We start from the raw sequence: 11,543 nt of genomic DNA, 5'->3' as shown, positions 1-11,543 counted from the left end.
AAAAGTAGTAAATAGCATTTATGTAATCTTAGCGATACACTCAGAAGGATCCTTATAAGCCGTTATTTGCAGTATTTTAATGAGAAAGTAGAAATTAAGTTGTTATGGTTCTTCTGTTCATGTCTGCGGATTGGTTTTTTGTTTTGCTTTTTAAACCAGCAAGTTTTGGTTAGATTTTATTTTGGGAAAGATAAGAAAGGAATCCAGTGCTAAGATGCTCTTTTGGCATTTTGTCAAAAACAGAAAAAAAGAAAACTTTTTTGAATAGAGCAGCAGCGGTTTCCTGTTCTTACAGTTCTTGCTTTTGTGCATTCAGATGTTGGCTGTGCTGCACCTAGCTGATCTAGTGGGAGATCTAATTGTCTCTAAACGTATGCGTTTCAAAGGCAAATACACTTGCAGGGAGTGCTTCGTACAAGCATAGTTTTTTACACTTCTTGTAGAAACATCCTCCAAAAGGGCTGGGGAGGATATTGCTGCTGGTGTAGCATAGGGAAGACGGGAGGAAAAGGTCTGAAACTCCCTCCAGTCCTGTGAGAAAATACAAATCCTACTCAAACAGGGGTACAGTTCTGTAAGCGTAGATGTAGATGCTGAGCAGGGTGAAACTTGGGTCTTAGTAAAAATACTTGCAGAAAAGGAGTTAAAAAAAAAATAAAAAATTAATCTTGCTCTATGAACCTATAAAGCCAATACCCTGAAATGGGATCAAATCTGTATCTTCCATGTCATAAGTTGTCAAGGAGGGAAAGGTTAACAGAAGTAGCTTTCCTGACAGTTCAATCCCACCCTATGGCAAGATATATATAATATATGTATTAAAAATATAACAACATATAAATATATATGATTTAAATATATGACTTAAATATCACATATCATGGTATAAATAATGTGCCTGTCAGATGCATACTACTCAGCTGAACAACTCTGTTGACAGCAGTCAATGGTTATAAAAGGTGCCTACAGCAGCTGGTGTGCAAAATGAAATGGGGGGCTGCCTGTGAGGAATGGGTGGACAAGCTCACTTATGGGGCTGTAGGTAACTTTGGCTGCCACAAAATCATGGAACCTGAAGTGTAAAAGGACAAACCACAATGAACTCCGTGGTAGCAGGAAAGTATTTTCATTGCTTGAAAAAAAAAAATAAAATTCAAACTTTGTCATCACATTAAAAACATTACATGAGAAGTAATAAACATATTTACACTTCTGTTTTGATTATAAATATACATTATATACAAAATAATGTTATAAAACGTAGAAAGTTCAGTGCTTCTGATTTTTTTTTAAATTACTGAAATACTAGTCTTCAAAATAAACTACAAACAGATGAACTAAAACCCATATTATTGATTTCTGAAGGTCATCTTCCAAATGGTCCTACACGGTCAGAGCAGAAGGTCAGTAGTGGACATTACAAAGGGGTCTTGTCTGCACAGTTCAAGGCAGTAGGTGGGCTAGTCCAACAGGATTTAGAAGGGCAGAGATATCACTGTCCAAGAAATGGTATGATGCAGGTTTCTTCAAAGAGATCTTGTTTCCTCCTTCTGCCCCACCGCAGTTTCATCTCATTACTATCACAGCACTTTCCTCTGGGGTGTCCAATATTATTGCTGTCAATGCTTAGTAAGTTTCTGCAGGCCTCTGCTGTCCAGGGCAGCGTTCCCCTTCCCATGCAGCAGTGGGAAGGTGTGAAAGAAACGGGACAAGCCTAGAACCTTCTGACTCTGTTCTCCACCTGTCTTGGTGGAGGGCATCTCAGTGGGTGCTTTGATCTTGGGCACTTGGAACCAGGATGAAGGACAGAACCAGCAATTTGCAACCAGATGGAGAAATAGGAGGATGACACTGCTGCTTCTCCTTTGGAAATTAACAGCAGCAACTTTGAGACCATTTGCAGAAGAAGGTGGCACCTAAGTCAGAAACACAACATAAACCCCCAAATCTGTGTCATAATAAGGGGGCTGAGAGAGAGAATGAGGAAGGAAAATGAAAAGAATGTCTATTCACAATCGCTGGTAGTGCAAAGGGCGTGAGAACAGCTGAGACGGTTCAGCATGTACAAGGTTCTAGGAGCTGATTGATTTTAAACGCAAATGTAAGGCTTTAAATAGGATTGGGATCATGTCTCTCCTCATTATCAATGGATAACAGGCAGTAGATATTCCTTATCACTACATCTTTCCCTTCTCAAATGCTTAAATCCAGGAAAATCCTGTCCCATGTTGCGGCTTGGGTCAATCAGTTCTCCAAAGCATCACCAAATGCAATGACATGTAAATTCAGTCCCTCTCTTTCCTTCCTCCTCTTGCCCCTTGAATCGTCTCCAGTACATCCAGCAGGAGAGAGGAGATGCAAATGGACGTGTAGCAGGAAGTATCAATCACCCCTGCCCAATACTGCTCAGGTAACTGCAAGAAGAGCAGTCGAGTCTCTGTTTGGGCTCATTAGATTCTCTTGACAGATTTTAGGCACTTTTAAACCCATTTATAAAAAAAAAAAGTGGAGACCTCATTTATACTGTATCCGTTATCTGCACAGCAATGCACCTTTCTTCACACCTTCCACGGCAACATCTGTGATAGTTAAGTGCCTCCTCATCTACCAGCACCTCCCATACCAAAGTTCTGGAAAGCCATGGGACTGTCCATGAGGAATTGGCCTCAGTATCTTTCAAAAGCAAATCAAAAGTTAACATGTTTAACCCCTCTCTCCCCTCTGCCTCCCTTCATCTATAGCCAGTGATATTTCTGGCATCAAATGTCAAACAAGAGCAGTAAGAATGAATAAGTCTATTGCATCTTTCAGTAAATTCACAGTCTGTCCAGTTCACCCAGTTCCATCCTCCACCTGAGAGCAGCAAGTTGCATGTAATTACAAACAGTCCAATCCAGTTCTGAATTGTAAACAATGCAGCAGGAACGTCCATCTACTGGCATTACCAAATCTGAGGTGCAAACGGGCTGATCTTCAGTCTTATACCTGTCAGGGTATAAAAGAATTTGAGGAATGAGAAGGAAGCACAGAATACAGCAGAACTAACAAATTATAGTTATGTCAAACCAAAGTAATGTAAGCCAGACATTACTGCAGTTTAGCTATCAGTATACACTGGTTTTGCCTGCATCCGGAGAGAATAGTCAAACAACTCATCTGTATGATAAGCAGCCTTCCCTACCTGAAGGAAGGGAAGATAAGTCTAGAATAAATCTTACACAAATCTGGGTGTTTAACATAATGTCTCTGTAAATAGCATATGGTATAGCTGGATAGCTTGTGTGCTTTGGAGAAAAGTTTCAGGGTCTGCCATTCTGAAATTAAAAATACTTCTGGAGGAAACTGATGTAAATCCAGCTTTTGTCAGCAAGAGCTTCAAAAGGAAGATATGGTATTTGGGTCTGCTACCCGGGAATGAAGCGTCTAACTATCATTTATATCTTTGAAAATCCTTTCTGTTAGTCTTAAACTTTTAATATTGTTGGTTGACTTATATTCCAGCTTGCCTTCAAGCAGAAATCTGATATCCACCCTGGCAAGGGAGACAATCCTGCAGATCTGACTTCACAGGTCGTTGCTATATGGCACAGCAAGCTTCTCCTTGGAGTCTCTAACTGAAACTAGCATTAATGGCAACTACGCTGAAAGAGACAGATATTGGTTTGTGATAAATTGCTTTCAGCTTCTCTTTGGGCTTTTCTCTAAAGTGTCAGCAATCCTTTTGGAACCAGCTGGATCTTCAGTAGCCTTTTTTTTTAAAAAAAAAAGTCTTCTTCACTGCTAGACACTTCCTTCTTGTGTACTGTTCTCTGCCTTTTCACAATAATGTCAACATCTAGATAACTTAAGAAACAATATTAAATTCTGTTACAGCCATGAATATGTAGCTAGAACTTAAATGCCAAGAAGTTGAAATTTCCTTCTGTGTCTTATTACAGACTTACTAAATAGCTGTTCTGCCTATTCATAACACATTCAGTTACTTTTCATCTTCTGCTAGAAAGCTAAAGCTTTACTCGTTGTCACTGAACACAGGTTATCTATTGTAGTAATGAGGGTGAAAAAAAGAAAAACGCACAGCTTTACATCAATGGGCCCATGAACTTTTTTTTTCTCCTGGTTAAGGGGAAATAATCCTATGATATATTGTATCTTAATGGGCTGACATTCAGTGCTTTCATCTCCCACTGACTTATCTAAACACAGACTCTCTGGTTTAATAAAATCAGAGCTATTCATTTCTTTATTTTTCCCCATTAGATGTTCTGTTTTCTTAGGCACTCCTGCATGCCATTGAAGAGATGAGGTGTATGCTGAGATCCCTGAAAACAGTGCATTGTTCTCAGCTGCAGCTCTAAAGGATAAGTTTGCCACTTTAACTTTGTTAATTTATGTTTGTTCATTGGTGTGCTTGCTTACCTCTGTGGCTATGATGCACTCATTCCTTTCTTCTGTTATCACAAAGACAGACTGGTACATTGAATCCCTCGGAGAACATATCGCTGATATTCTACATTCCGGCTTTTCACTAAAGCAGGGCAGAGAGAAAAAGAGAAAAAAAGTGTTATTTGACTTCTAACATGCCTGACTCTGAAATGCTACCTTGAATATGTAGGCGTGGAACAAGATAGCTGTGGAGGTGAGGGAGAGGAGGGCAAAGGATGAAGTTTCACGTGTTCTATATGATAGCAGGACATTACTTTAGGGAAGTGGAAGTGAGGAATGGCTACTGTCTTGCTAGATTTCTGCCACATCCAATTTAGTCAAGTGCTCCTCAGATCCCTCAGTGCAGAGCAGTCACAAGCAGAACCCAGGCAAGACGTTCAGTATGCATATCAGAATATAGAGGAGCCAACAAATAGCTGCCCTTTTGTTGAACGGAGAAGTAATTTTCACTCTAATATTTTTTTCAGTGTTTTCTTAATAAGCAAAATACTTATTTTTAAATCACTATTTGCTGTAGTATCACTTCTCTGTGATTTACTGAGGAAGGAAACATACTTCTTACTTTCATCACTGGACTGGTCACTCCTGTTCCCCCTCACAGCATTCATGTTACCAGCATACTGTGCACAAGCTTTCAATTAATTTAGCTATGGATACTACTTGGCCATGGCACTCACACTTCAGTTCAGAATTCTTGCCTTCGCTCTGGTTTGTTTTGTATGTTCTCTCCTTGAATTAAATTTTTTCCCATTTTCTCATCTGCATCTAGGCCAGTGTGAAGGTGTGAGGCTTACAAAGGCTACAAGGAAGGCTAAATTCTCACCTGTGTAGTCGGAGTGGAGACTTCTCTCCTAAACACTTTTCACTTTTATAATATTTATCTTCCTGTGTCCCTCTACTCGTCAGATCTTTTACTAGATTGTAGTCCAGTTTATGATTCTTGGGTTTGTAGTTTGACTTCTCCAGCCCACAGTCCACTTCAAGGTCTTTATTTTTATTGGTGTTTTTGAGCTGGGAAGCTGGAATGAGATTGTCCTTCTGGAAGTCAGACAGATTGTTCATTGTCTCCAAGTCCTGCTGTGGGTGCATCCTCATCTGCCTGATGACCATTGCTATCATGCAGAACAGTATGAGCAAAGCCACCAGCCCCACTCCCATGGATATAGCAATCCAGGGGACTGGTTTAGGAGGAAGTGTGATGGGCACTGAATAAACTGGTAGTTCACAACGGCTGCCCATGAAGCCAGAAGGACAGTAGCAGACAAAGTTGGCACTATAAAGTCCACTGTAGCATGTGCCTCCGTTCTCACATGGCCCAGAAGCACATTCATCTCTGGTCTTGATGTCACAGTTCCTGCCGCTATAGCCTGGCAAGCACGTGCAGGTGTAGTCATTGATCAGGTCGTGACAAGTTCCCCCATTGGAACACGGGTTCCTGGCACAGTCATTGATGTTAATCTCACATTTCTGACCAGAGAAGCCAGCCCGACAACGACACACACGAATCTGACCAAGGTAAAAGCAATTACCATCTGAGGAAAAAAAAGTAAAAAACAAATCAGTATGCAACGTGTTTTGCTCAGAAACACAAAGCTCTCCCACCCTGTAAGCATTACATACTACCTCAAGAAGAGGGAGATTATTTTACAAAACAACCACACATCTAAAGCTTACTTCTAGCTTACCGATCACCCTTTAAAACCATGCCTCTTCTAAATATGTAATAATGTTGGTTTAATGTGCATCATGCTTTCCCATTCCGTGATAAAGCTTATGCACTGTTTTCTTACATAGAAAATGCCAGTGAAAGTCCCCAGCAAGAGACCAAAACTAGGAGAGATGTGAAATACAGTGAGGGAGAGGGATTAATGTATTAGAGGAAGTGTAGAGGTCAGATTGGATTTCTATCACTTCTGCACTGAAAAGCACAAACAAGTGGAGAAGCCATGAGATTTTTTTTTTTGATAAAAAAGACTCACCATTTGCACATGGGTTGCTTGTGCACCTGTCTACTTTTTTTTCGCAGTTTGACCCCGTGAAACCAAAAGGGCAAACACAAGTGTAGCTGGCTCCTTGTTCTTTTTCCAAGCATGTGCCTCCATTGAAGCACGGAGAATCGATACACGTCAAAGCACTGTGCTCACAGTGAGCTCCGTAGTAGCCAGGGGGGCAGGCGCAGCGATAACCATTCTCCAAATCCTGCAAAACACAACAATAGGCCATTGTGATTTGATGCCACCAAATGATAGTTGTGCCTGTGTTTCTTTTTGGTCAGCAGCGAGTGCTGTTCTGTCCCACTTCATTCACACTTGGATGTGGCAAAAGTGGCATTTGCAGAGTAAATAACTGCAAGCTGGATTGTGGGGGACAGGACTGTGAACTGGCTGTATTTGGCACATAGGAGTAGTCAGGCAACTACACAAGCAGAGCAGATACAGTTGTAGGGAGCCTAGAGGCAACTGGGCAAAAACAAGTCTAATGCCACTACAGTCTAATGGGATCCCCAGTGTCCTTCTAGAGCAGAATGACATATGCCAGCCTACACAGCTGCCATCAGGACATCTACCCTCTCCATAAGAGCTCCTCCCCTCCCCACTCTTCTTTTTTTTTTTTTAAAGGGTTTATTTTGCTTTGCCATGGAGAAGTCCCATCACTTAGGTCACAACAAAACTTGTCTCTTCCTTATAAGCAATATATATCCAAGGCCTTGAGAGAAGGGAATTAGGGGGTCTTGGAGCATTAGCTTTAACCAAAACATGCATCAGATTACATCTGATATCTATAAGCTATCAGTCTCTATCAGCAGGTTGGATCAGTCATTGACTGGGTCTGAAAATACACTGAAACACGAGAAAACTGAAAATACAGAGCTTCATTTCACAAAAAGTGTTTCATCTGATTGCCCTTGTATCAACTGATGCTGCAGTCCCATAGCTGAAAGAAAACATTTTCTTTTATTTGCTATTAAAATATAGAATTAGCATATTTCTTTATGAACCTTTTTTTTTATTTTACAGATACGCTCCCTCATGAGCCTTGGATTTTGCCAAGATCTCATAATGGCTGCCACAGAAACCTAAGGATCAGTTGACTAGTTCTAATCTAGATGATACATCTCCTCCTGTAACAGACTTCCTCCCCTGACACATCCAGGGAAGGGTTCAGAATGATAGTTGTGAGAGTCAGTAATGAACCTGCGTACTATCGAATTCCCATTATGTTGTTACAAAACCATTTCTGAAAAAGTATACTGGAGCTTGCTTCACACAAAGACTTTACATTTAAAATGCCCTTACTGTGCAACTACCGCCGTTCCTACAGGGATTGCTGTCACACTCGCTGATCTCATGTTCGCAGTCAACACCAGTAAAGCCAGGTTTGCATGAACACGTATAGCTGCCCTGGCCAGTGTTCATGCAAGTTGCTCCATTTTTGCATGGTCTGTGGTGAGTGCAGTAGTTCAGATCTGCAAAGATACCAGGTGTTAGAAGAAAGTGTTTGACAGCTGGCAAAAGACATTCATACTAAAACACCATGATCAACAAAGAGTTTTAATTGAAGTCTTCAATTTTGCTACCAATAGAAATACTGGAGATTCTTATCCAGGTTATTATCAGTTCTAATCATGTTTGAGACTGTTATGAATTTACACGTCTACTAATCAAGCTCTGAATTTTGAGAAACTTATCTTTCTCAGTGCTTTGGTATGTTCTCCCTTTTTGGGGGCGCAATCCCATTAGCTGTGATGATGCCAAAGTGAAAAAAATGTACTCCAAATATTTTCTCAGAAAGACGCTCTGAGGCACTACAGACACTCAGTGCACGATGTATCACATAGTAGAAGAGCTAGCCCTGTCATTAAAAGGTGTGCTCCAAGGCACATTCTGGGAAGGCAGGAAGGAAACAGAAATATTTAGGCTTGGAGATTTAAACAAACATTGGAAATATTTTATTGTTTATTTACTGTGTTCTGTTGTTATGAATGTTATTAGTTTAAACTGTCTAAATGCTCTGCCAAACTAGATCGTTGTTTTTATTTTCCCTTTCAATTTGAGGCAGAAGTTAAGCACACAAGTCCATATCACGTAAGTAGAGAATCTTTATAAGCACTATAAATGTCAGAGAAATGGAAATGCAATTGGTTAATAGGTAACTACCAACAACAAAAAAATCTGCACCTTTACTTTTCCTGCTTAATTCAGACTTCCCTATCTTAATCCTATAAATGTCTTGCAAACACTTGACTTGCTCTAAGTACTTAATGATCTCAGTGCCAGCAGTGCATATATGGCCTTGAGGACATGACTGCTCAGCTGGCTACAGTTCAGTGATTCACTGGGTTGAATAGGTGGAAGTGGTCTGGTGTACCTTAAAATGGAACCTGTAAGCAAGAATGAAAAGTACATGATTTTTCTCTCATGCTCCAGACTTATCACATGAGTTAACTTCCTTGTATGCAAAATAAGGAAGGCCAAATTATGGTGTTTACTGCTGCTGGAAACTGTTTAGTAAATTGTTATCGTTGTACAGGGAATACATTAAACTTAGCTTGAGAAAGCAGAAAACTTGCCCACTCACCACTCACCCAGGTGGTGTTTTTCTCTTGAAAACAAGAGCTACCAAAAAGACTTAGTTGTTTTCAGCCAAAACTACTACAAATAAAGATGTGGTATCTGAGACAGCATTGGTACAGTAACGCCTCTCTACACGCACTATACACAAATTTAATTCTGGATCAGATTCCTTAGTTCCAGACCATGCAATATCCAACCCAGAGCCCTAAGCACAACCCTCAGAACCAACCTTGATCACAGAAGAGGCCACCCCATCCTTCGTCACATATGCACTGCCATTGTGTTTTACAAGTCCCGTGGCGGCAGCCTATGTGGGGAATGCATTCATCGCAGTAGCGGCCTTGCCAACCAGAACGACAACTACAAGAAAAGTCAAATTAAAGCATTAATGACATGGAAAAGAGTAAGTTTCTCTTACAAGTTGACATTTTAATTGAAATTCAGATTGCAATTGCCATCTACTCACATGCACTCTCCAGGCTTGGTGCAATATCCATTCTGTTCAGCACATCCAGACAGACAGATGGCTGTAAGGAAGACGGAAAAAAAAAACCACAACAAATGTTTAGATAAATACGTGTGGCATGACAGAATACACTTGTAAAAAGGGGAACGCCAGCTTTTAAAAAATACTTTGAAAACCAGTTTTGCACTTCCAAAGCTTTGTTTTAAAAACTCTCAGTACAGGGAGTTCTGGAGCAGGAGGAAGTGAACAGGGAGAGCCAACGTCTGACAAGCTGTCCCTTAGTTTTTTCAGTTTACACAACAAACACAAACTCTTGCAGCTCTCTCAAAAAGCAGCAAGAGGCGGCAGCCGCATTTACTCTAACAAAAGACTGCAGAAACCCAGCGGGGCCCTGAGCCCACAGCAAAGATTCCCACTATGACAGTGCAACACCTGCCCCACCAATGGCAGAAGTGGGGAAGCTTCTGCAGACAAGCTGCTGGCAGCGTAACTTGGAATAGGTATGACTGACTCGGGGATATCAGCTCTTCTCCGCTGTTTCTTCACTACGTGTAGAAGTGCAGCATGACATTGGCAGCTGCAGCAACAGCAGGGCAAAGTCCTCAGCATGCCACTTTTGATCTCCTGGCACAGAGTGGAAAGGTCAGCGTGAAAGCACAGCCCAAGCCTCCACCAGGTGCACTGCACTTAGCAGGCACAAGCAAACACGCTGCATCCAGCATGGGGCCTCCTGATGCACTTGCTGCAGGAGACAATGCACTTTAGGCCCAGGGTACTTTCACCAAACAGCTCTCTCAGTTTGCCTTTCCTCAAAAGGCCTCTTGACTTGCATTCTTGTCTAAGGCTATGGCTTGGGTTAGCCTAGGGGAAGGCCTAAGGAAGCCGCAGCAGGTGGGCAAGACACCAGCGGGACAGGCCTGCCCAGCACACAGGACAAGAGGCAGCACAGCCCACCAAAGTGATCCCTCCAGCACTCACTGAAGCGAGGCGGCCAAGCCCTGCTATGCAGATGGGCTGCGGGGCCTGGGGAGCTGGCGTGGCAGCCATCATGGCACAGAGCAGCACTTACGCTTGGTGCAGTACTCGCCGGTCCAGCCGGGCAGGCAGGTCAGACTGCCATCCACCTCGCAGACATAGTGCCCAAAGCGGTCGTCGCGGCGCTTGCAGAGGCGGGAGCAGCTCTCTCCGTAGTAGTTCTCGCTGCAGACCACGCGGTAGGAGTAGCGCAGCTGGGTCAGCAGGCTGCTCTGCACATCCTGAGACCAGACCTCACCCACCGCCAGCGACCGCTGGATGGCCATCTGGCTGATGAGCCACTCCTCCGGCGGCGGCCGCGAGCCTGCGGGACAGCAAGCAGCGCATCAAGCTGCGGCCAACAGCACCGCCACGTCCACCACCCACCCTGGGAACCCCGGCCCCAGCGAGGAGAGAGCGCGCGTCGGTGGGAATGGAGCGGGGTCAGCGTGCTGCTGCCCTGAGGGATGGAGGGAGGGAGCGGGGTCGATGTGAGGGAAGACCCGTAGCCGAGAGCCCAGGCAGAAGGGGCTCCGCGTCGAGGGCTTTCAAAGTGCTGCTGGAATATCCTTTTCCTCTCTTGTCAGAAAAACATCCCAAAGCCATTATTCCTTTCCAAAGGGCGGAATTCGAGAAAGGTGTAAAATACAGGAAAAGGCGGCCGGGGCTCTTTGGCAGCCTCGCGGCTTTCTCACCGCTGAGCTCCTTTCTTTCCCACGCCAAAAATAAACCGCAGGAAACGCAATTGTGTTGGAGATTAGGTCGGGATAGAATCAAAGCGGCCCCTGACGGGCATCGTTTGGGGACTAACTCCTGACGGTCGGATAAAGCCGGCCCCGAAATTATCGCATAAACATCTGAGCCGGGGGCGGCGGGGCCGGGCTGCTGTTAACCGTTTCGGGGCGGGGGCGCGGCGCTCACCTTGCGGCAGGTAATTGGCGGGCGCGTGCCAGGCCTGGATGATGAGCGAGAAGGTCCCCTGCGGGCAGAGAGCAGCGTCAGCACAGCGCGGCGCGCCCGCACCCCGCCCGCACCGCGCCACC

The 11,543-nt window shown here is 43.5% G+C and overlaps 1 protein-coding gene across 1 annotated transcript; it reads right to left on the bottom strand.

The window, feature by feature from the left end:
• Positions 1-1,282: 1,282 nt before the first annotated feature.
• DLL4 (delta like canonical Notch ligand 4) lies at positions 1,283-11,533 on the bottom strand (the record flags this gene model as incomplete). Its single annotated transcript, XM_010711415.2, has 9 exons — positions 1,283-2,985; positions 4,420-4,528; positions 5,270-5,978; positions 6,426-6,645; positions 7,743-7,912; positions 9,250-9,380; positions 9,487-9,547; positions 10,556-10,825; positions 11,422-11,533. Coding segments are annotated over 9 exons (1,788 nt in total), but the record flags the coding sequence as incomplete, so codon positions are not given.
• Between the last annotated feature and the right edge of the window lie 10 nt (positions 11,534-11,543).

This window comes from Meleagris gallopavo, chromosome 5 (genome assembly GCF_000146605.3).
Source record: "Meleagris gallopavo isolate NT-WF06-2002-E0010 breed Aviagen turkey brand Nicholas breeding stock chromosome 5, Turkey_5.1, whole genome shotgun sequence".
Classification (NCBI taxonomy): Eukaryota; Metazoa; Chordata; class Aves; order Galliformes; family Phasianidae; genus Meleagris; species Meleagris gallopavo.
This window is presented reverse-complemented; position numbering and strand designations above follow the sequence as displayed.